Source organism: Scyliorhinus torazame, chromosome 8 (genome assembly GCF_047496885.1).
Source record: "Scyliorhinus torazame isolate Kashiwa2021f chromosome 8, sScyTor2.1, whole genome shotgun sequence".
In the NCBI taxonomy this organism is placed as follows: domain Eukaryota; kingdom Metazoa; phylum Chordata; class Chondrichthyes; order Carcharhiniformes; family Scyliorhinidae; genus Scyliorhinus; species Scyliorhinus torazame.
Window position 1 is genome coordinate 109,158,037 of NC_092714.1, and position 25,995 is coordinate 109,184,031.

General features: G+C 44.0%; 1 protein-coding gene across 1 annotated transcript; it reads right to left on the reverse strand.

Moving 5' to 3' along the window:
• Window positions 1-2,434: 2,434 nt before the first annotated feature.
• On the reverse strand, window positions 2,435-25,433 carry LOC140428033 (superoxide dismutase [Cu-Zn]). The gene is made up of 5 exons (XM_072514006.1): window positions 25,262-25,433; window positions 16,667-16,760; window positions 9,032-9,101; window positions 3,256-3,373; window positions 2,435-2,932 (listed from the first exon to the last, which is right to left on the reverse strand). Exons 1-5 carry the CDS (start codon window positions 25,325-25,327, stop codon window positions 2,822-2,824), a joined length of 459 nt encoding a protein of 152 aa, XP_072370107.1. The 5' UTR covers window positions 25,328-25,433; the 3' UTR covers window positions 2,435-2,821.
• Between the last annotated feature and the right edge of the window lie 562 nt (window positions 25,434-25,995).

Below are 25,995 nucleotides of genomic sequence, written 5' to 3' on the forward strand. Positions count from 1 at the left end.
ACGTGGCCTCGCCTCTTGTTGGCCTGTCAACATATTGTTTCAGGAAACCCTCCTGCGCACACTGTACAAAAAACGACCCATCTATTGTACTCGAACTATATATTTTCCAGTCAATATTTGGAAAGTTAAAGTCTCCCATAATAACTACCCTGTTACTTTCGCTCATATCCAGAATCATCTTCGCCATCCTTTCCTCTACATCCCTAGAACTATTAGGAGGCCTATAAAAAACTCCCAACAGGGTGACCTCTCCTTTCCTGTTTCTAACTTCAGCCCATACTACCTCGGAAGAAGAGTCCCCATCTAGCATCCTCTCCGCCACCGTAATACTGCTCTTGACTAGCAGCGCCACACCTCCCCCTCTTTTGCCTCCTTCTCCGAGCTTACTAAAACACCTAAACCCCGGAACCTGCAACATCCATTCCTGTCCCTGCTCTATCTATGTCTCCGAAATGGCCACAACATCGAAGTCCCAGGTACCAACCCACGCTGCCAGTTCCCCTACCTTGTTTCGTATACTCCTGGCATTGAAGTAGACACACTTCAAACCACCTACCTGAACGCTGGCCCCCTCCTGCGACGTCAAATCTGTGCTCCTGACCTCTATACTCTCATTCTCCCTTACCCTAAAACTACAATCCAGGTTCCCATGCCCCTGCTGCATTAGTTTAAACCCCCCCAAAGAGCACTAACAAATCTCCCCCCCAGGATATTTGTGCCCCTCAGGTTCAGATGTAGACCATCCTGTCTGTAGAGGTCCCACCTTCCCCAGAAAGAGCCCCAGTTATCCAAAAATCTGAAACCCTCCCGCCTGCACCATCCCTGTAGCCACGTGTTTAAATGCTCTCTCTCCCTATTCCTCATCTCACTATCACGTGGCACGGGCAACAACCCAGAGATAACAACTCTGTTTGTTCTAGTTCTGAGCTTCCATCCTAGCTCCCTGAAAGCCTGCCTGACATCCTTGTCCCCTTTCCTACCTGTCGTTGGTGCCAATGTGGACCACGACTTGGGGCTGCTCCCCCTCCCCCTAAGGACCCGGAAAACACGATCCGAGACATCACGTACCCTTGCACCTGGGAGGCAACATACCAAACGTGAGTCTCGCACGCTCCCACAAAATCTCCTATCTGTGCCCCTGACTATAGAGTCCCCAATTACTAATGCTCTGCTCCTCTCCCCCCTTCCCTTCTGAGCAACAGGGACAGACTCCGTGCCAGAGGCCCGTACCCCATGGCTTACCCCTGGTAAGTCGTCCCCCCCACAAGTATCCAAAGCGGTATACTTGTTTCTCAGGGGTACGACCGCAGGGGATCCCTGCACTGACTGTTTTTTCCCAGTCCCTCTTACAGTTACCCACCTATCTCCAATCTTTGGTGTAACTAATTCCCTGAAGCTGCTATCTATGACCCCTTCTGCCTCCCGAATGATCCGAAGTTCTTCCAACTCCAGCTCCAGTTCCCTAACTCGGTCTTGGAGGAGCTGGAGATGGCAGCACTTCCTGCAGGTAAAATCAGCAGGGACACTAACTGCATCCCTCACCTCAAACATCCTGCAGGAGGAACATTGCACTCCCTTCCCTGCCATTCCTCTAACTTTCTACCAATATCTGGCTAACAACTAAATTAAATTTTTATTAAAAAAAATAATAATATAAAAATATGGTACTTACCTCAGACCAATGGGTTTTATTATTAGGTTAGAGGAGGAGGGCGGGTGGGAGACACTACACGTGTAGTGTCTCGTGTTTCCTCTCCACCAGAATTTATTGGTGAGGGTCTTCCCAGACGTCCGCGGGTCGACTTCCTGATCCCGCCTAAAAAACTAATTTAAAAAAAAAAAGAAAAATTCTCAGCTCCTGCTGAAATTGACTAACCAGCCAGCTCCACTCCCGCCGAAATCGACTGGCCTGCCCCTGCAAAGAGAAGTGCTTTTAAAGGTTGACTTGCCTCCCAGCAACCTCCTTCCGCAATGCTCCCGCTGAAATTGACTAACCAGCTGCTCTCACGCCGCCGAAATCGACTGGCCTGCCCCTGCAAAGAGAAGTGCTTTTAAAGGTTGACTTACCTCCCAGCAACCTCCTTCCGCAATGCTCCCGCTGAAATTGACTAACCAGCTGCTCTCACGCCGCCGAAATAGACATTCATATTGCAAACTCAAATAACCCATTATCTCAACATAGTAGAGGTCCATATTGGAACAGCTGCTCAGTATCCAATATTTTCAAGATAAAAAATACAGCCATTTAGAAGCAAAAAAAAAAAAAAAAAAAAAAAAAAAAAAAAAAAAAAAAGGTATTTCCCCCCCCCCCCCCCCCCCCCCCCCCCACCCCCACCACATGCTCCCTTTGTTCGTCAATAGCTCATATGAACAATAACTATGTACAACAGATCTGGATTACCTCAAAGTCCAGAAATTCATCAAGACACTTAGATATTGAAAGAAAAGGACAATGCCTTTATTAGATTTGTTTGACAACACATTGTTCAGTGCTTCCAGCTATTGGGTTAATTAAAGTTCTTTTACATCAACAAATTCCAATAGCCAAAAGCTTTCCAGGCAACAAATCAAAATCCGACTGGATGTTACTTAAAAGATCTGGATTTGAGATTAAACAATATATCTTTATGAATTTAAAGCACAGCTTTTCAGACAACGATCATTTGGACTCATTCCTGTTTGTGCTGTAGACATTATGTAACAAAGTACTGAACAAAGTTGCTTTGCATTAGACTATTTTGGACCAGTAGTTAACAGGTAAATATGCCAACCAATAGAAAAGTTACAAGTCAATTCTCTCCTCCCCACAGGCAAGTTTATTTCACTCTTTAGCAATTCCAATTACACCACAGGCTAAACGACTTCCAGCATTTCCTGTTCGAGTGCTCTCCTCATCTTCACCTTTTCCCAGGTCATCTTCCTTCTCATGAACCTTCACAAAAACAAAAAAATAGTATTTAGGTATTTAATGGCAAGGCGATTTGAAAGCTGAGACCCGACAAGAGGAATGATGGTACAGTGGGAGTTCTATTATCTTCATTCCAGGTCCAACTAAAACCCACAAATTACCGTTTTGGTTTTAAAGCCACATTCAGAATAAATACCTGAACAAAGTTAGGAAATTTACATATATTCAAAAGTATTAGGCTAATATTTGACTTAATTTGCATTGAAGACTTGGCCCCCTTGAAAAAGGAATTAAATGCTGAATTGCATCCTATTATAAGGCCAGTTTTTATTTTAAAAAACACTTACCACAAGTGTACGTCCAATAATGGACCTTTCCCCAGAAAGATGGAGTTGATTATCCTGAATTTCAAAGGTAGCCACACCATCTCCATTAGCCTCCACATTGCCTAGATCACCAACATGTCTACAATGAATCAGAAGTCATAATTAAACCAACTAATCTAAATCTATACAAATGTTGAAAACAAAAAAAAATTCAGAAATGAAAAACAGGTTCTTAATGACAAAATAGCACTTCAGAAATCTTGGAAGGCTTTTGGCATCTTCAGTGTAGCAAAATTATAACGACCTCTACAGAAAGGCTGCAAGAAATTTGTTCCCTCGTTCAACAGTCTAATAAACTGTACTTGAGCTTGGGCCACTAGGACACCTATTCAACACTGATTTATTGCTCCAGTTCATCCTCATCTACACCCTACTATCATCATGGGCAGCACTGTTGCTTCACAGCTCCAGGGTCACAGGTTCAATTCCCGACTTGGGTCACTGTCTGCAGAGTCTGCACTTTCTCCCCATGTCCACGTGAGTTTCCCCCGCTCCGTGTCGGCGTTGGTTTCCTCTGGGCGCTCAGCTTTCCTCCCACAAGTCCTGAAAGACGTGCTGTTAGGGGAATTGGACATTCTGAATTCTCCCTCAATGTACCGAACGAGCACTGGAGTGTGGCGACTAGGGGATTTTTACAGTAACTTCATTGCAGTGTTAATGCAAGCCTACATGTGACAATAAAAAATTATTATGCACAAGAACTCCTGCAGCAAAATTTATTTTTGGCATCATTTTACATTTGATAATTAGCATAGGCTTTAATTTCATTCCATTGGCCATGCAATCAGTACCACCATGAATTGCTTTCTCATGTCCTGTAATTGTCACAGGGCACTATTTTGAACCACTGGCCATCATCAATACCCATGGGCATTTCATCTGCATGTTTTTGGCTGCTGTATGATGCATCATTGGAAACTGGTCATTTTGACAGATCTCCCATCGCAACACAAAAAGGTATGCCAATAGCTGTTGCTCCAAATCTTTGCTGAACTCATTCGGCCCACCTAAAATATGTGTACATAAACATTGCATTTTTGAAAGCATTCTAATACAGGCTTCAAGATTAGGCCAGTGGTTGCCCTAGATTTTTATTTAAAAAAAAACGATATTCTCCTAATTTTTAAACATTTATCAAGTAAACCAAAAACAAATATAACACCAACCGTCGCCCAGCACCCACTCAATATACAGACCAACACATCCACCCGTGCGTTCCAGGTTACAAAATTAGCAGTCAATCAATAATCAGTGTAATCAAAACAATAACCCCAACCCACCCCCCCCCCCCCCCCCAAAGTTTGATGGCAACCAATTCGCCAAAGTGCATAATAAAATAAATAGTCCCCATGAATTGAAGAACCCCTCCAGCTCAAATTTCACCTTCAAGGGTCAGAAATTCAAGTATGTCCCTCCGCCAAGCTGAGGCACAGGGCAAAGTTGACCTCCAGCCCAACAGGACCTGCCTCCAGGCAATCAGCAAGGCGAAGGCCAAAATATCCACCTCCCTCCTGCAGCTCGGGCCAATCAGACACACGGAAAATGGCTTCATGGGGCCCTGGTTCCAAGTTCACATGTAGTACCCCAAGATGATACTGAAAACCTCCCTCCAATACTTCTCCAGCAGACAGAACCAAAACATATGGACATGGGTTTGCAGGACCCCTCCTACAACACTCACACATCCTCCACTCCCTCAAGAGTCAGCTCATCCTCACCCTCATGAAGTGCACCCTATATACAGCTTTCATCTGCATCAGCCCCAACCTTGCACAAGAGGTTGGGGCATTCAACCTCCAGTGCACCTCACACAAGTCTTCCATAACCTCCCCAACTCTTCCCAGTTGCTTAATCCCCTGCATGGACACCCCCTCCTGCCCCCAAATCCTCCCATAGATGGCCAACACCATCCCCTTCCATCAATGAGGGTTGGTTCTATCGGAAAGCTCGGAACCTCCTTCCTAGCAGTCTCGGTGATGCAGGTACCTAAACCCTTCCCCCAGTCCATCTCCCCCAACCTTGCAAAACATTTCCCCAGGAACAGGTCTTTAAATACCCTGATCCCCCTCTCCTTCCAGCTCAGAAACCTCGCATCTTGCCTCCCTGGCTAAAAGCAGTGATTCCCCCTGATCGGCATCTCCCTTGATCCTTCCCCCAGCTAAAGTGCTGCCTCAACTGCCTCAATCTCATTTTGCCACCACCAGGCTCCCAGATACTTGCCCGGGGCCATCAGGAGCAGCACCATTGCCAGGGCCCTCAACCCTGCCGCCCCTTCATCCTAACCACCAGGACTCTCTCACCTTCTCTCCCTTTCTTCCCCTTCTCCCATCCATCCATCCCCCCCCCCCCCCCCCCAACTACTGTCCTCTTCAGGGCCTTCCTGGCCACCACCACATGAATGAAGTGACCAACTGGTCTACTTCCTTAAATGAAGGCCTTCGGCAAAAAGACCAACAGGCACCGAAATGGAAACAGAAATTGCGGCAACACATTAATTTTAAATCGCCTGTACTCGACCTGCCAGTGACGAGGGAAGTTATTCACTCTTTTCCAGGTTCACTTTATATTCTGAAAAAGACCCGCAATTTTACGTAATAGCTATACCCACTCGGTAAATCTCAGCCCAATCCAAAACCTCTCAAGACCCACCATCAAATGCCCAATTCTACTTGATCAATGCCTTTTTGCATCTAGTGCAAACACCACCTTAGTCTCCTTTCCCTCAGCCAGCAGCATGATTACATTGAATATCCCAATATTGAAAAAATAGCTTCCTTCCTTTCACAAACCCCATCTGGTTCAATTATCACCTATGGGAGCATCCCCTCCAAGCTAACCGCCAATAGCTTTGCTTCAACATTCAGTAGCGATATAGGCTTGTACGACCCACACTCCGTCAGGTCCTTATCTTTCTTTAACAGCAAAGAGATTGAGGCTTACCCCAATGTTTGTGATAGCACCCCTCTCCCATTGCCTCCTCAGACATCCCCACCATAACATTGCCAATTTGTCTTGTACTCCATTGGGAATCCATATGCCCTGCCACCTCCCTCAATTGGCTCCTGTTCCCACACCAACCTCAGACACTCCAATCCGTCTAGGAACTCCCACATCCCCCGATTCCCCCTCCCCCACTGGCTCCAACCAATACAATTTCATAAAATTCCTCAAACACCTTGTTAATCTGGTCCAGGACCGCCACTAAGTTCCCCGTCCTATGCCTGGACAATTTCCCTGGCCAGCACCTCCCTCCAAAGCTGGCCTGCCAGCATGCACCACACCCTCTGTGGCCCCCTCACCCCCTTCTGTAGGCATCGATGATCACATCCAAGAACAAAGAACAAAAAGGTACAGCACAGGAACAGGCCGTTCGGCACTCCCAAGTCTGTGCCGATCAAGATACCCCAACTAAAAAACCTTCTGCCCTTACTCAGTCTGCATCCCTCTATTTCCTCACTATTCATGTACCCATCCTGATGCCTCTGTTACTAATGTACCTCATATCCTCTAGCAGCGTGTTCCAGGCACCCACTTCGGAGAAATTTTCTCCCCTTTCACCTTGAACCTGTTGCCCCTTGTAATTGACATTACACTCTTGGAAAAAGCCTGACCATCCACCGTGTCTGTGCCTCCTTCCCCTTAGCTTCCATCTTTCCAGTGAAAACAATCCTAGTTTATTCAACCTCTCCTCATAGCCAACATCCAAGACCAGGCAACATCCCAGTGAACCTTCTTTGCACTCTCTCCAAAGCTTCCACGTCCTTCTGATAATGTGATGACCAGAACTGCACACAATACTCCCAAATGCAGGTTAACCAAGGTTTTATATAGCTGCAACATGATTTCCCAACTCCTGTTCTGAAATGTAACCAGCTGATGAAGGCAAACATCCATGTACCTTTTTAATCACCTTGGCCACCGGTGTTGCCACTTTTAGAACAGTGTACCTGCATGCCCAGATCCCTCTATGTTAAATGTTAAAGGTTCTGCCATTTACAGTACAATTCATACCTAGATTTGATCCTCCAAAACACATCACCTCACATTTGTCCAGATTAAACTTCTGTCTTTTCTGTGCCCAAGTCGCCAATCTATCTACATCCTGTTGTATCCTCTGACAATCCTTGACACTATCAGCAACTCGACAAAATTTGTCATCCGCAAGCTTACTAATCAGATCACCTGAACATTTGCCAACTGACTGCCCTTAAATCCGATCTCGTCCTCCCCAATCACACCTGGCACATAACCAGTGTAGCCAGTACATTCGCCAAATGTTTTGTATCAGTATTCAATAGTGAAATTGAGCAGTGTGACCCACACTGCTCGCAGTCTTGTCCTTCTTTAGATGTCTGTGACAACGTTTGGGGGGGGGGGGGGGGGGGGGGGTGACACTTTTCAAGTGCCTTGTGATACATCACGAGCAACGAGGAACCCAAGCCACTTACAGAGGTTAGCTGGGAATGAGTCTGGGCCCAGGGCCTCCGTGGACTGCATCAACCCTATGCACGCACCACCAGCCCCCCCCCCTCCCCCCACCAAACCTCACGATATCTGCTCTACCCTTGTAAACTTACCCAAGTTGTTCTTTAGAAAAACAAAGAAGCAATGAATTGGCTCAAAAGGCTCTGCCCGGCAACAAGTGGTGATTAGATTCCACTGGAATGTTTTCAGAGTTGAGGTTCGTTTGGTTTCACTCTGGAAGCCTGGATGGAGGATTCTAATTAACTCTGAAAAAAAAATCTAGCTACTCCTCTTCAGAAGGCCACTGATGGTGGACCTGCCCTCTAGCAAGTCTGGGTGACGTGCTCAAGTCTGCATAGGCCTGAAGCTGAAATCAAGTTTTGATGTGAAATAGTGTCTCCCCAAAAAGATAATATTTATTATTGTCACAAGTAGCCTTACATTATCACTGCAATGAAATTACTGTGAAAATCCCCTAGTCACCACACTCGTGCCTACTTCGGGTACACAGAGGGAGAATTCAGAATGCCCAATTCACCTAACAAGCACATCTTTTGGGACATGCGGGAGGAAACTAGAGCACCCGGAGGAAACCCACAGAGAGAACGTGCAGACTCCACCCAGATATAGGCCTGAAGGTGAACCTCAAACTGAAGGTCCAGTTTGATAAGTAGTGAAGTCTTTTGCCAAAAAGCCTGCTACCTGCAAGTACTGTTTTCAAACTACAAGGACACTGAATGAATGACTCTGCAAAGACAACCACTACCAGTTGTAAACCAGAAACTTTAATGTAAAGAACCATCATTGGAGGGAAAGGCTCTTATCTTTGAATCATAGAATTTACAGCGCAGAAGGATGTTCATCACTCTTCCCAACCCCCCCCCCCCCCTCTAAACCAAAAGGCTGTTTGTCTGTCTGTCTTGTGCATGGGTAGAGGTAGAGGATGGGACAGTTAAGTGGGTTTTCCAGTTGTATTTACTTCTATTTCATGATCGATCTGGATACAAATAAACAGTAATTAGGTTTCAACTTAAACCCAGTGACTGTAATTATTCTGCAGCCAAGGGTCAAAACCTGGAAATCTTGACGAATCATCAGTTAATTCACTTTGTGACTCTGGGACAAGAGAGCCTGGAATTAAGCATGCACTTGCCCAGTGTTTGTCATAACAATAGCCTATGACATTAAAAGTAACATTTTCAAATACCCGAAAGGGACAGCATGCACAACCACAGTATGCAAACCCAGTCCATAAGAGAAAAAAAAAGCTCACCTTTCTTCATCACCTGGTCCACCATGAGTTTTCAAAAACGGGTTGTAGTGAGGCCCTGCACTGATGCAGCCTGTATTGCACACAGACAAAACAAACAAGCTTCAAGTAATATTAATTGGTTGACAAGAAAATGTTTCAGACACTTGGGTGTGGATGATAACCCACATGATTCTAAACATTGCATGTTTGTTTACATCTGGGGGTTCACATTTTAGGAGAGGCACAGTATTTAGTGGCAAGTAACACAACCTCAAGCCTCTGCTTACCATTCCAACTGATGGAATGTGATATCAATTACATCTGGAATTGAAAGCTAGTATTTTACCATAAAATGATCAATTGTCATGATAACCCATCTGGTTCCTTTAGGTAAGGAGTATGCCATCCATAACCTGGTCTTGTTTACATGACTCCAGACCCACAACAATGTGGTTGACTCTAACCAACACCTCAAATCTTTAATAAGCCACTCTCTCACTCAGTATCCAGCCAAATTAACATCCTGTTCAAACATGTTAATTAACAGGAAGCTACAATGCAGACCCAAGGAGAGCACTGATTGGTGGAAGTGACACTTGCTTCCAAATGATATTGTAGATGCATATTGTTAGATATTCTGCCTCCCCACAGCACACAAAGATCACTGATGCAGTTTATAAAAAAAAAAGGTACCAGAAGCAAGAGCTCGGAGACACATTTTTCATATTTAAGATTAATGCCATTAAGAGGTAGAAATGCAGGAAAAACATATTTCACCTGCCAGATTAACTAACTGAAAGATGTTTACATGCCGAGGGAATCATTCCCATTATCGCAGAAAATTTGAAACTATAGCATTGTGGATAGCACAATTGCTTCACAGCTCCAGGGTCCCAGGTTCAATTCCGGCTTGGGTCACTGTGCGGAGTCTGCACATCCTTGCCGTGTGTTTCCTCCGGGTGCTCTGGTTTCCTCCCACAGTCCAAAGATGTGCAGGCTAGGTGGATTGGCCGTGATAAATTGCCCTTAGTGTCCAAAATTGCCCAGTGTTGGGTGGGGTTATTGGGTTATGGGGATGGGGTGGAGGTGTTGACCTTGGGTAGGGTGCTCTTTCCAAGAGCCGGTGAAGACTCGATGGGCCGAATGGCCTCCTTCTGCACTGTAAATTCTATGATGATTTCACATTCTTGTCTCAGACAAATGCACCTTAATTCATGGGTCGGATTGTGGCACTTGACATGAACCAAAATGCATGGAACCTTTGGACATGTCAGACTAAAAATTATTTGTGCTGCATATAAAAGCAGCACAGGTATACTCAATTTCTGGTTGCTAGTTTCTGTACCTAGTGCACATGGAGGCATAGTAATTTACAAACAAACATCAGTCATAGAACATAACATAGAAAAATAGAGCACAGAACAGGCCCTTCGGCCCACGATGTTGTGCCGAACCTTTGTCCTAGATTAATCATAGATTATCTTTGAATTTAGTGCAGAAGGAGGCCATTCGGCCCCGAGTCTGCGCCGGCTCTTGGAAAGAGCAACCCACCCAAACTCAACACCTCCACCCAACACCAAGGGCAATTTGGACATTAAGGGCAATTTATCATTGGCCAATTCACCTAACCCGCACATCTTTGGACTGTGGGAGGAAACCGGAGCACCCAGAGGAAACCCACGCAGACACGGGGAGGACGTGCAGACTCCGCACAGACAGTGACCCAAGCCGGAATCGAACCTGGGACCCTGGAGCTGTGAAGCAATTGTGCTATCCACAATGCTACCGTGCGGCCCTTAAGAACAAATAAATCTACACTATCATTTTACCGTAATCCAGGTACCTATCCAATAGCTTCTTGAAGGTCCCTAATGTTTCCGACTCAACTACTTCCACAGGCAGTGCATTCCATGCCCCCACTACTCTCTGGGTAAAGAACCTACCTCTGATATCCCTCCTATATCTTCCACCTTTCACCTTAAATTTATGTCCCCTTGTAATGGTTTGTTCCACCTGGGGAAAAAGTCTCTGACTGGCTACTCTATCTATTCCCCTGATCATCTTATAAACCTCTATCAAGTCGCCCCTCATCCTTCTCCGTTCTAATGAGAAAAGGCCGAGCACCCTCAACCGTTCCTCGTAAGACCTACTCTCCATTCCAGGCAACATCCTGGTAAATCTTCTTTGCACCTTTTCCAAAGCTTCCACATCCTTCCTAAAATGAGGCGACCAGAACTGTACACAGTACTCTAAATGTGGCCTTACCAAAGTTTTGTACAGCTGCATCACCTCACGGCTCTTAAATTCAATCCCTCTGTTAATGAACGCGAGCACACCATAGGCCTTCTTCACAGCTCTATCCACTTGAGTGGCAACTTTCAAAGATGTATGAACATAGACCCCAAGATCTCTCTGCTCCTCCACATTGCCAAGAACTCTACCGTTAACCCTGTATTCCGCATTCATATTTGTCCTTCCAAAATGGACAACCTCACTTTTCAGGGTTAAACTCCATCTGCCACTTCTTAGCCCAGCTCTGCATCCTATCTATGTCTCTTTGCAGCCGACAACAACCCTCCTTACTATCCACAACTCCACCAATCTTCGTATCGTCTGCAAATTTACTGACCCACCCTTCAACTCCCTCATCCAAGTCATTAATGAAAATCACAAACAGCAGAGGACCCAGAACTGATCCCTGCGGTACACCACTGGTAACTGGGATCTAGGCTGAATATTTGCCATCCACCACCACTCTGACTTCGATCGGTTAGCCAGTTCGTTATCCAACTGGCCAAATTTCCCACTATCCCATGCCTCCTTACTTTCTGCATAAGCCTACCATGGGGAACTTTATCAAATGCCTTACTAAAATCCATGTACACTACATCCACTGCTTTACCTTCATCCACATGCTTGGTCACCTCCTCAAAGAATTCAATAAGACTTGTAAGGCAAGACCTACCCCTCACAAATCCGTGCTGACTATCCCGAATCAAGCAGTGTCTTTCCAGATGCTCAGAAATCCTATCCCTCAGTACCCTTTCCATTACTTTGCCTACCACCGAAGTAAGACTAACTGGCCTATAATTCCCAGGGTTATCCCTAGTTCTTTTTTTGAACAGGGGCACGACATTCGCCACTCTCCAATCCCCTGGTACCACCCCTGTTGACAGCGAGGACGAAAAGATAATTGCCAACGGCTCTGCAATTTCATCTCTTGCTTCCCATAGAATCCTTGGATATATCCCGTCAGGCCCGGGGGACTTGTCTATCCTCAAGTTTTTCAAAATGCCTAACACATCTTCCTTCCTAACAAGTATTTCCTCGAGCTTACCAATCTGTTTCACACTCTCCTCTCCAACAATATCGCCCCTCATTTGTAAATACAGAAGAAAAGTACTCGTTCAAGACCTCTCCTATCTCTTCAGACTCAATACACAATCTCCCGCTACTGTCCTTGATCGGACCTACCCTCGCTCTAGTCATTCTCATATTTCTCACGTGTAAAAGGCCTTGGGGTTTTCCTTGATCCTACCCGCCAAAGATTGTTCATGCCCTCTCTTAGCTCTCCTAATCCCTTTCTTCAGTTCCCTCCTGGCTATCTTGTATCCCTCCAGTGCCCTGTCTGAACCTGGTTTCCTCAGCCTTACACAAGTCACCTTTTTCCTCTTAACAAGACATTCAACCTCTCTCGTCAACCATGGTTCCCTCACTCGACCATCTCTTCCCTGCCTGACAGGGACATACATATCAAGGACACGTAGCACCTGTTCCTTGAACAAGTGCCACATTTCACTTGTGTCCATCCCTGCCAGCCTATGTTCCCAACTTATGCACTTCAATTCTTGTCTGACAACATCGTATTTACCCTTCCCCCAATTGTAAACCTTGCCCTGTTACACACACCTATCCCTCTCCATTACTAAAGTGAAAGTCACAGAATTGTGGTCACTATCTCCAAAATGCCCCTCCTCTGGTCGGACAATCTACATACTGTGTTAGAAAAGCTTCCTGGACACACTGCACAAACACCACCCCATCCAAACTATTTGATCTAAAGAGTTTCCACTCAATATTTGGGAAGTTAAAGTTGCCCATGACTACTACCCTATGACTTCTGCACCTTTCCAAAATCGGTTTCCCAATCTGTTCCTCCACATCTCTGCTACTATTGGGGGGCCTATAGAAAACTCCTAACAAGGTGACTGCTCCTTTCCTATTTCTGACTTCAACCCATACTACCTCAATAGGGCGATACTCCTCGAACTGCCTTTCTGCAGCTGTTATACTATCTCTAATTAATAATGCCACCCCCCCCCCCACCTCTTTTACCACCCTCCCTAATCTTATTGAAACATCTATAACCAGGGACCTCCAACAACCATTTCTGCCCCTCTTCTATCCAAGTTTCCGTGATGGCCACCACATCGTAGTCCCAAGTACCGATCCATGCCTTAACTTCACCCACCTTATTCCTGATGCTTCTTGCGTTGAAATATACACACTTCAACCCATCTCCGTGCCTGCAAGTACTCTCCTTTGTCAGTGTTCCCTTCCCCACTGCCTCATTACACGTTTTGGCGTCCTGAATATCGGCTACCTTAGTTGCTGGACTACAAATCCGGTTCCCATTCCCCTGCCAAATTAGTTTAAACCATGCCGAAGAGTACTAGAAAACCTCCCTCCCAGGATATTGGGGCCCCTCTGGTTCAGATGCAACCCGTCCTGCTTGTACAGGTCCCACCTTCCCCAGAATGCGCTCCAATTATCCAAATACCTGAAGCCCTCCCTCCTACACCATTCCTGCAGCCACTTTTGTTCAACTGCACTCTCCCTATTCCTAGCCTCGCTATCACGTGGCACCGGCAACAAACCAGAGATGACAACTCTGTCTGTCCTGGCTTTTAACTTCCAGCCCAACTCCCTAAACTTGTTTATTACCTCCCCACCCCTTTTCCTACCTATGTCATTGGTACCAATGTGCACCACGACTTCTGGCTGCTCTCCCTCCCCCTTAAGGATCCTGAAGACACGATCCGAGACATCCCTGGCCCTGGGAGGCAACATACCTTCCGGGAGTCTCGCTCGCGACCACAGAATCTCCTATCTATTCCCCTAACCATTGAATATCCTACAACTATTGCTTTTCTATTCTCCCCCCTTCCCTTCTGAGCCCAAGAGCCAGACTCAGTGCCAGAGACCTGGCCGCTAGGGCCTTCCCCCGGTAGGTCATCTCCCCCCCCCCCCCCCCCCCCCCCCCAACAGCATCCAAAACGGTATACTTGTTTTGAAGGGGAACAGCCACGAGGGATCCCTGCACTTTCTGCCGGTTTGTTTTTTTCCCCCCTGACTGTAACCCAGCTATTCTTGTCCTGTGCCTTGGGTGTGGTTACCTCCCTGTAACTCTTCTCAATCACCCCCTCTGCCTCCCGGATGATCCGAAGTTCATCCAGCTTCAGCTCCCTAACACGGTCTTTGAGGAGCTGAAGTTGGGTGCACTTCCCGCAGGTATAGTCAGCAGGGACACCGGTGGTATCCCTCACCACCCACATCCTACAGGAGGAGCATGTAACTGGCCTAGCCTCCATCCCCTCTTACCTTACAGAATATAGCTGCCATGTGGACTAACTAGATCTCCGCCCTCAGACTCTGCTCCCAGTCAGCTACACTTTCTGTAAACTCCTGGCTCTCTTCTCACTCTTTGCGGAAATGTCGGAAACAAAATGAAAGGAGCACCTTACTCCCTCCTCACCTAACTCCCTCGGTCACCAAACTCTCACTATCGCACTCAAATGCACCAAATTCAGCACTCGGTGCAAACAAAGTCTGCACTGTAGGGGATCACTACAGTCCTCACTGTTTTAACTGACCCTGATGCCCAGTTACAATGTATGACTAAACAATACTACAATAATACATTATGCTTGAAATTTTCCCTTCCCTCCAAGTTATATAGCAGTTCCTAATATGTCACTTCAGTGGAGATGATTAATCATGTCAGAGCATTCCTGAATCTTTCTATTCATGCACTGAAGCTCATGTAAAAGCAGACTCATTTTACTGCTAATGAATAGTGTAGTCACTGCTCTAGGAAACCGGAGGTTAATGTCTTTCTGGCTAACATGGTACTGCAAATAGTCATCTGCCTTTCACACCACTAGGTATCAATGCTTGGTTCCATTTTAATGCTTTCAGGGCAAAGGGAAGAGATTCTGTCCCCATTAGCTCACTTACTTTACTCCAGACTTTGCGCATCGTTGATGATTGTGCCTCAACCATTTCCACTCGCTGTATTGTTGACATGGCTCCCATCCCGATTGGCTCTAAAGCTCCAAACTCAACGCATTTGATATTCTTCAGCTTCAGACCCAACTATTGCCCTGATGCCTTGTTCCAGTCTGCCCGGAGGTCCCTCATCCCAAGATGGTCTGAACAGTGTGTCAATAAGGCAAAAAGAACAGAACCAAATGCCTTCTTATTTAAGAATTAGATGACCATTTCAGCATTAGTTCTTTTTTTTTTGTAATTCAAATTAAGGGACAATTTAGCATGTAGCATCTTTCACAACCCAAAGCATTTTACTGCTAACGAAGAGAGTGTAGTCACTGCTCTAATGTAGGGAACTTGCAAGTTAATGTCTTTCTGGCTAGCATGGTACTGCAATTAGTCATCTGCCTTTTGCTCCACCAGGTATCACAATGCTTGGTTTTGTTTTACTTTATGAATATTACGATAAACTTCCTTAGTTGATGGCTCGTCACTAAGCCATGACTGCAGTTTAATTTTTTAAAAATAAATCAAACTACTTATTTGACTTCCTTCCAAATCTGCATTGAGCCATTTGTGAAATGGGGATCTGCTAATAGTTCAGCATGCTTGCAAGGTGACCTGTAATTTCCCTGTTTTTCCAAGTCCTAATTTTCAGTTCTCTGACCAATACCCCCTCCCCACAACCTCTTTGGCTAATCATATCTTTGCTCCTGCCTATTGCTCCATCCAAGTATCACTTCTGCTATTTAACCACAATTCCTACAGTGCAGGAGGCCATTGATTCTACACTAAACATCTGAGAGAGCACCCTACCTAGGCCTACTCCCCCATCCTATCCCCTTAACCCCATCTAACCAACACATCCTTGGACACCAAGGGAAAATTTAGCTCCGCCAATCCACCTAACCAGCACTTCTTTGGACTGTGGGAGGAAACCGGAGCACCCAGAGGAAATCCGCAGTCACCCAAGGCCAGAATTAAATCCAGGTCCTTGGTGCTGAGGCAGCTGTGCTAACCAGTGCCACCATGCTGCCCCATCTTGCACTTAGCTCCTTCCCCTTGTTAAACATTTCCACCCTTCCTTACCTTGGTCCATCTCAGATTCTGATCTTTTACATGTCTTCTAATTCTGATGGTGCCAAACCCAAAACATCAATTTTATGGTCTCCCCATAGTTTCTGCCCAACTCTGTCACCAGTATTTTATTTTTTGTTATGCCATCTTTTTGAAAGTTCTAGGCCTATTGTAGTGCAAAAAACCTCACTTCAAATTTAATCACATTTGCATCTACACGGACAACGTACTTCCATTCTAGTTAACTGTTAAAGATTCAAGTGTCATACTTCACATTAAGGTTGTCAAAACAGCTAGTTCAGTTCATACCATTTGTATTATCTCCAAACGCATGAACATGGAATCCATGCTTTCCAGGAGTCAATCCAGTGATGCTTCCTTTTACAGTTACAGGTCCACCTCCCTGGAGAAAAGAAATTCCATATAGATGTGTAAGCATATTTGACAATTTAATAACCTGCCAAAAAGGCACTCGACATCAAGCCATCAGAGCAGCCTCCAAGCAGAATGGATAACTACGATGGTTGCAAAATTCTTCTTCATCTTTTGTTAAACACATTTTAAACTTGTAATGGCTGCTTCAGTATTCCCGTTTGATAGGCTTCTTTTTAGTAGTCAGGCTTCTTTTTAGTAGTCAAGTAGAAGAGGCTACTTACTGGACTGGTGGCCGAAAGCTTGTGTTTTTGCGGGACTGAATACCTTGACAAGATTAATCACATCCAAGATTTCTACAACGACTGCATTCAGCCTGCCTGATGTATTTTTGGTTGAAACTACAATGTATGTTTACCCAGAATTTTTATATGGAAATTAGAGGAAAAGGTAAGATGTAGGAAAAGGGGGGGGGGGGGAAATCCTTCAGAACAGCTGGATTCTGTTTTAATACTGAGACAGTTCAAATTCAGAGAAGAAGCTCATTTCAAAGCCAGAGTTATAATACAACAGCACATTCACAGATATAGGTATATTTGCAAGCAACTGACTGGTAAAAGCAATAGTGTGGTATTAAGGCAGAGCAAGGTTATGTACAATGCTCATCACCACAAATGCATCCTGACCAGATTTTTTTTTTTTTTTTTTTTTACACAACTACAAACTTCGCAATCCAAATATTCTTGATCTGCAGTTTCTCCAGTTTAAAATGTTGACTCAATTGTCAAGTTGTGATGGAACTGAAAATTCTACATTGGAAATTGAAACTAGTCACATTGGTGTGGTACAGAAACATTGCAAATCATTTTGTTTTCAACTACTACCTGGAATGGTAGTGGCAAAATTCCCATCCAACAATTTCTGGAAGGAATTAGCTCTAACCCAAAGATGGAAGGAATTAGATCTAACCCAAAGATGGAAGGAATTAGATCTAACCCAAAAGATAATGTAGGAACTTAACCATCAAATTAACCCACCCACCATCAAATTTAGAGCACCACCTCCAAATATCAAAATCAATGGAGGCTATTTGAACTAACATTAGATAGATAAGCACGGTTCATTAGTTCTCTTTTCCACTTATTTTATGCCTTCAGAGCCACATAAAGGGGCCAAAAGCCTATTTTGTTTATGTTGTGTCTCCAACAACAGTTGGCCCACTCCATCACTCTTCCCCCACCTCCACTCCATCCCAACAAGCCCTGTAAATTCTCAAATAATCAATTTCCTCAGTCACAACTGAATCTGCCATCACTACACTCTGGCATCACTGCGTGTGCAAAATTAATTCTCATGTCATCTCTGGTCCTTGACCTTTCCACCTCCAGAACCATCCCAGCCTCACCAAATTATCACAGTGGTGAAATGATTCTCAAAGCTTTGCTGCATTTGCACTAATGCCTTCACATCTTTCCTGAAGTGGAGGCCAATATGTATTTTATAGAAAGGCACAACATACCGTTCTTGCTTTCGTACTCTACACATTGAAAATAAAGAATGGTACAATGGATAAGACTGAAGTTAACCATGAGGAACTATTAATTGTTAGCGCTGGACAGTTCATATCCAGGGTAGCTTAAAATCTGACGCTGTACTTTTTCTAGATTGTGGTCTCGAGGTACACGCCAAGGGCTGTCAAGATAATTATGTATCTCCAATTGCAATTTTTTTTATAGTTCTGCATACCAACTTCTAACTCTTGCCCCTTGTAATTGACCAGTAATGTCCATTTTTCTAATTTGATGTCAATGCTTCAATTTGTTAAACCACATATTAAGAGGAATTGCAGTAATCCAAAGAGCTTTTGATAGCTGTGTTGGACCACCATAATTGATGCACATCAGATAACAGCAAGAACTTTGGCCTGAATTCTCAATTTATAAATCTAGTTCTACGTAGATCTATCTATGAATAAAAAAATCCATCTATAACAGTGCAAAGCTAGAGGAGGCCCATATCGCACCCGGCCAATCCAAAGTTCAAGTGGCTGATCAAACCAAGCATCAGAAGCAGCAATTTAAAAAAACATTCAAGATAAAAGCAAATTATTGCAGATGCTGGAAAGAAAATACAGGATGACATCTTGTCTGACAGCAGGTCTGACAGTTTGACAAAGTCACCCAGACTCAACGTTAGCTCCTTTCTCTCTCTCCACAGATGCTGTCAAGACCTGCAATTGTCCAGTACTTTCTGTTATTGATTTTTTTTTTTTATAAATGTTCCTTTGACCACAGAAAGGGTCAGCCAACTAATTGATTTCTATTTCTCCAATGTGGATTAAACTTTTCCAATACCAGGATCATTACTGAGATTTCCATTCTCAAAGCTACCAAATTCAGACCAACGAAGAACAGTTGGTGTTTAAATTGAAAGCATGCATGTACTAACAAGGAAGCAAGTCTCCTGGAACACCGACAGTCATCACTAACTTTTAATCTGAAATTCTTATGGTGCATTGTTAATCTCATGTCCTCTCCACCCAAAAAAGCAGCTTTTGTTCCAGGGGAAGCTGCAAAGAAATAAATAAAATAAAATAATGACACTTAAAGAACCAATTGGAGACTACTTCCACATTGAATCTAATCATAGCATTCTTGTATTTGAATTAAGCAGAACTGCTCTACAGAGAATATAAATATTAAGTTTTCCTGAACATTAATTAATATTCAAGTACTGCCAGCAATAATTTAAACACATAGACAAACTTAGTCCAAAAATCCAAATGTTTACCTTTAGTAAAATGAAAGCTTTAAGTCATACTACAAAATCAAGTTGTACTGATCTATCATAGCTTAACTCATTACATAGCTCAACTTATTACATAGTATACTCAAACAGAACATGCTCATTTTAGACATCTATCGACAAATAAGACCAATAGCAATATTAAGATGTTAATGTGCTGCTGTAAAGTTTTAGTCCATTATAGTGAGCTTCCTGGTCAAGTGCAATAAAATAGAAGGATCAAATGACAGACAAGATGGGTTTGATTGTTGTACTCAACAGTACTTGCTCTTGCAATTTTGACAGATCAAATAGTTTGGTTCGTCTCAAAGATAAAAACAGCTCCTAATTTTAAAATCTAGCCTAGATTATGAATCTCATTTCATTAATGTTGAACATATGTAGTGGTCCAAATATAAATCGCTGGCTTTGAAAGCAGACCAAGGCAGGCCAGCAGCACGGTTCAATTCCCATCCAAGCCTCCCCGAACAGGCGCCGGAATGTTGCGACTAGGGGCCTTTCACAGTACCTTCATTTGAAGCCTACTTGTGACAATAAGCGATTTTCATTTCATTTCCTTTGTCATGTGCTGGTAGGTTTAAACATCTCAACTGTCTGAGTTTCTGAGGATTGGTGCTGGTCAAGAGAAGCCAACTTTTTTCTGAAGATCAGCACCAGATTCTACCTGGGGCTATTAATACAGGAGGGAAAAACAGACCAAACAAAGGACCTTTCCGCTCCAGTTGATGTCCAGATTACAGTCAGCTGTAATGGGAAGTGTCAAAAACTAGACACATGATAAAACCAGAATTGTTTCTTTTGCCCAATCTGAAAGAAAACTAGATCACCCTATCTGAAAGGAGATGGTCAAAACTAACAAAAATGATCAAATTGGTAGGAAACAGCCGATAAATATCACATAAATCCAGGGGTCAGATTGTGGTGGGTCTGCAACATATAACCAGTGAAAAGTGGTTAAACAACTATTTGCAAATCCATTATTAATATGCACAACCTTCTTGAAATTAGAACACTAACCTATACTAATTTTAAACTAACCATTCAATACTTGTACCTTCCCAGTGGTAGCATTGTAACCCAGTTTAAGATTTATACGAACAAAACATATGCTCCAAACTGGTTTAAGCCCGCTTGCTAAATTTCAAGTAGCAACTGGGATTATAGGTTCAATTTTAAAATGGAGGCCAGACTACACTTGTCCAGTTCCAATCATTCACCAATCTTCAAAATCCTTTCTACTCGGGTGTAGTGCCATGGATAATATGTTTTGTGCATAACCTCCAACACCCTCAAACTTTTGGTAGATTTACTTCACATTTCTTTTGTTTTTAATATAAATTTAGAGTACCCAATTCATTTTTTCCAATTAAGGGGCAATTTAGCGTGGCCAATCCACCGAGCCTGCACATCTTTGGGTTGTGGGGGCAAAACCCACGCAAACACAGGGAGAATGTGCAAACTCCAAACAGAGTGTGACCCAGAGCCAGGATCGAACCTGGGACCTCTGCGCCAGAGGCTGCAGGGCTAACCCACTGCGTCACCACGCTGCCCAATACTTCACATTTCTAACCTATAGCTATATAAACAGTTTCACTGCCAGCATGTGGCCTTACCACTAACTGCCGTTTACAAGGACAGACACTCCAGTTCCGCTCCTTCCTGACCTGTCAATTTTAAAGGTTATATTTATAGTTAAGTTAGTGAGCCATGAATTGCCAACTATACCTTAACTTCAAACAAGTAAAAGGGAGGGGAAATTAAATCAGAATAATATACTTTGAACAGAGGTACTTCTGGAAACCAAGAAATCTGTTGCTCCCAAGTTAATCTTCAGGAAAAGTCAAGAATGTAAAATGGAATTTTTGCATTTAACTGAAATAAAATCTGGTTCATATTTATACATGCCAACTTAAAGGATACCCAGATGTTCTTTCTCCAGGTTGGAATCAGTATTTTAAAAAAAATTAATTTAGAGTACCTAATTAATTCTTTCCAATTATGGGGCAATTTTAGCATGGCCAATCCACCTAGCCTGCACATCTTTGGGTTGTGGGGGCAAAACCCACGCAAGCAAGAGGAGAATGTACAAACTCCACACAGACAGTGACCCAGAGCCAAGGTCAAACGTGGGGCCTCAGCAGCAATGCCAACCACTACACCTCCATGCTGCCCTGGGTTGGGATCAGTATTAATCAATTGCAAGAGTGAATTTGCAAGATGAATGTGGTAGCTATTGGAAACCAATTGGTTCCATAGGCCATTAAATCCAAAATGAATCCCTCCAACCTGGTGGTGCATCAATAAGTCACTTTTTAAAATCATGAGTCTCTGAAAGTTGCAGCTATGTATTAAAACAAAAGCTTCTAAACCTCAGAAGCCCATTTGCATCTCAAGAAATATTTAAAACTGGCTGCAAGCATTTAATGAGAAAGAGAGGAAGCATCTACTATGAATGAATTGACTGGCTGTATTGAGAACACCTGACTTTTGAGTTCGCACTATTTCAGGAAAGGATTGAGGAAAGCTGGGAACTTTAGGCCATTAAACCCACTAGTGAGAGGCAAAATGCTAGTATATGTTAGGGCCATAATTTAGGGTACTTAAAAAATTATTACAGTAAACAGATTTACAAAAGGGAACTAGCATTTGAGTAAGGAACAAAGGTGGAAGCAGTGGATGTAGTGAATTTGGATTTTTATTTCCGTCAGGACTCATTGGATCAGGGGCAATATGCTAGCATGGATTGAAGATTAGTTCATGGCCAGAGAAGAGGAAATTAGTTCAGGGCCAGAGAAGAGGAAATTAACAGAATATTTGCAAATTGTTAGGCTGTAAATAATAGGTACTTGGGCCTCAGCTTTTACAATTTATTAATGACCGAGAGGAGGGGGCTGAATTCGGTTAAGGGAATTGGACATTCTGAATTCTCCCTGTGTACCCAAACAGGGGCCAGAATGTGGTGACTAGGGGCTTTTCACAGTAACCTCATTGCAGTGTTAATGTAAGCCTACTTGTGACAATAAAGATTATTAGTAGCCAATTTTGCTGCTGACAAGAGGTTAGATGGGAAAGTAAACGTTGAGACGAACACAAAGGAGTTGCAGCAGGTTAGGCAACTGGACAAGAACATTGCAGATGGAACATAATGTGAAGTTATTACGCTGGTAGGAGAAAAACAATTTAGATTCCAAGGTTGGGAAGCACTTTCATTCATAAGGACCTGGATGTCTGCATACTGAATCTCAGTTATCGCATTGCTCCAGTAAGTAATTAAGGCAGCAAATGGTACCTTAGCAGAAGGGGACTTTGCCCCTATCCCATTTTTGTAATGCCAATATTTATTATCCACACCCAATTGCCCTTGGAGATGGTGGTGAGCTGCCTTCTTGAACCACCAGTCTATCTGGTACAGGTACTCAGTGTTGTTATGGATTTCACGATTTTGATCAAAGGCCAGTGAAGGAACAACAATATAGGGCCAGTTGCAACTCCAGATGGTGAGACTTGGAAAGGAACTTTGCAACAACTGTCACTGTCCTCCGAGATGGAGGATATCACCAATTTGGAAAGTGCTGTTGAACAAGCTTTAGTAAGTTATTGCAGTACATCTTGCACATAGTTGCATTACAGCAGTGTGTACTATGCACCAGTGGCAGAGGGACTGCTTTATCCAAGGTGTTGAGTTTCTGGAGTTATTGAAGCTGCACTTATCCAGGAAAGCAGAGCATTCCATCACTCTGACTGTATCTTGCAGTTTTGGGAAGTCTGGCGATGAGTGACATGCCTCAAGAATTCTCAATCTTTAAACTTAATCACAATATTTATACGGCTGGTTCAGTTTGATTCCTGGCGAGTATAACCCCATGATGCTGACAGTAGGGGCATCAGTGATAGCAATGCAATTAAATGTCAAGGCAGTAGGGGCATTAGTGATGGTAATGCAATTAAATGTCAAGGTAGATAGTGAAGCAAGTGCTGACCACTGTGCTAGTGCGTAGATCTACCTGAACCCTGTGAAATGACAGCACAGGGTTCAGGCACTCCACTCCAGCATCTATTTTGTATGCCATGCTATCATTGGCACAAACTTAGCCATTTTAAATGTTGAGTGACCAAGTGTGCCACAGGAGCACTGTAGCTGTGGTGCAAAGCATATCTACAGAGTAGCTGCTCATTTCATGCAGAACTAGGACACTGCAATAGGATTCCACAGCCACAGACTGACTAAAACATTACAATGCCTACCCATGCTTCAAATTGCTTATATAATTTGCATTTTGATTTATTTCCCAAACTACATATTTGTGCATTCTGAAATAGCTTGCATTTACAGAATGGACAACTTTTCAAAGTAATAAAACCCGATTAGAGTGGAGCTGCAGAGAGAGAGAGAGAGAAAGTGCAATGTTTTAAAATTAAGTTATACAAAATAGTCTCCAAAAAGCCAAAATGCATCAAGCCAAATCAGAATTTTCTTTTCCAGACAGAGCAAGGCATGTCCTTAAAATTCCTCCACCCTGTAAACAAACTTCATATCTTGAGCACTTGAAAGAGCATACAAGACTGTGTAACTACAGGTTATGTGGCAAAGCCAATTTGTACAGAACAAGTCCCACAAACGGCAAATAGACGATAACGTCTGGGGCGGTAGCTAGGATACAAATGTTGGCCAAGATACAGGACTTTCTCAAGTGGGCCTCAGCATAACACTTAAACCACAGGGCACAGCACGCCGTCTGATGTGTCGGAGACCCTGGAGAACAAACTTGAATACAACCGGCTGAATCGCTTGAGTGCCAGGTCGACGGCCTTCGTCCCTCTCCTTCAAACCACCGCTATGCGAAGTTCGGGGCAATAAATCGTCGGTAAATGACGTGCAACTCAAGAACCGCGCGAAGCTCCTGTCCTAAATAAAGCATTGCAGGTCTTTCGAGAGACTGGTGGTAGGCGCTAATTGATAAAGCGGTTATTTTTAATTACTAACGGTTCTACAAATTGGCATGTATGCCTATGAGCAGCAGTCAGGTAATTGATTTTGCAAGTGGCCGACTTCACATTCTGCAATATGACGGTCCGGAATAAGAGCCGCTTCTGCGTCCTCTTCTCCACCGCTCTTTCCAGAACTACGATCACCCATTGCACAAATTACCTAACTGCGTCATGTTAGCTGTGCAACCATGACAAAGCAAAAAATGGGGGCGGGGAGGGGGAAAAATATGAATAACTTCTAAATCGCGTCGAAAGGTTCATTACTGGTTTCTTAAAAAAATAAAATAGAACGACACTGCACTTTCACCTGTGTCTGCATGAATTTCAGCCCCACAACCCAAAGATGCGCAGGTTAGGAGTGAATTGTTCCTTAATTGGAAAAAAAAAGTACTCTAAATTTATATTTAAAAACTAAATTAAAAAGGCACAAGTCTAGAACAAAGAGAATCGACACCTGCCCACGATGTTGAGAGCTTGCCTTCCTATATTGTAGCTCCAGCGCAGTTTAGACCGCCACTCACAGCGGCTCCGGGCCCAGCTCCGCAGGTGCAGAGCGGACACCGATTGAGGGAGGGAGACGAAGCCGCCGCACCACCCCGGCCCGGGTCCGTGCTCAGCACCCAGCCGGCTCGCTCCAGCCTGAGAAATACGCGCCTGCCCCGCACTCTGACCCAAACGCCCACCCCGGCGAACGAAGCCAACAGGCGGTCCCCTCCGCCGCTGCGCATGGTAACTCACAGCTTGGTCAAATTGGACGGTGCCGGTCACTTCCCCGGTTCCCTTCAACACGCAAATCGCCTTCATTCTCACAAGACTCTGAACTCACACGCTAGCCCGCGCAGGCGCCCTAGATATAGACTGACGCAGGGGAAGCGCGCCAGAGAGCGCGCTCACGCAGACCAGCGCCAGGCTTAACAGTGCGCCTGCGCATTCGGGAGCGCTGAGATGGTGAAACTTTGCTGGGTTCTCATCATAAATTGATTTTCAGGCGTTAACCCTTCGCAGAAATTTGTAAATAGAATATATGGCACAGAAGCAGGACATTCAGTCCATGTTCCACCTCAGCGTCCTCTTCTAAATCTTAGCACAGCCATATTCCCTCCTTCCCCATAGACTTGTCTGGTTCACCCTCAAACGCATCGATACTTTCAGCTTCAACCACTTCCTGTGGTAACAGTTCCACATTCTCAGCACCACTTGGGTGAGGAATTTTCTTCTGAATTCCTTATTGGATTTCTTGGTGGCTATCATATATTGACGGCAGCTAGTTATTCTCTTCCCCACAAGAGGAAACATTTTCTGTATTGATTATAACCTTTCATAATGTTAAAAGATCTCTATTAGGTCACCCCTCAGCCTTCGCTTTTCAAGAGAATCAGCGTGTGAAGCCTTTCCTGATATCGATACCTATGCATTTTCTGGTATCACCCTTGTAAATCTACTTTGCATCCTCTCCAGTGCTTCCATATTTG

What these genes read in the sequence shown, in the direction of transcription:
- LOC140428033 (XM_072514006.1), bottom strand. Translation starts at nt 25,327, where the DNA reads ATGAAGGCGATTTGCGTGTTGAAGGGAACCGGGGAAGTGACCGGCACC. An exon ending in GTTTGGAGATAATACAAATG is followed by an intron (nt 9,102 to 16,666) that starts GTATGAACTGAA and finishes TGTGCAATACAG; the next exon opens with GCTGCATCAGTGCAGGGCCT. An exon ending in GGACCAGGTGATGAAGAAAG is followed by an intron (nt 3,374 to 9,031) that starts GTGAGCTTTTTT and finishes GATTCATTGTAG; the next exon opens with ACATGTTGGTGATCTAGGCA.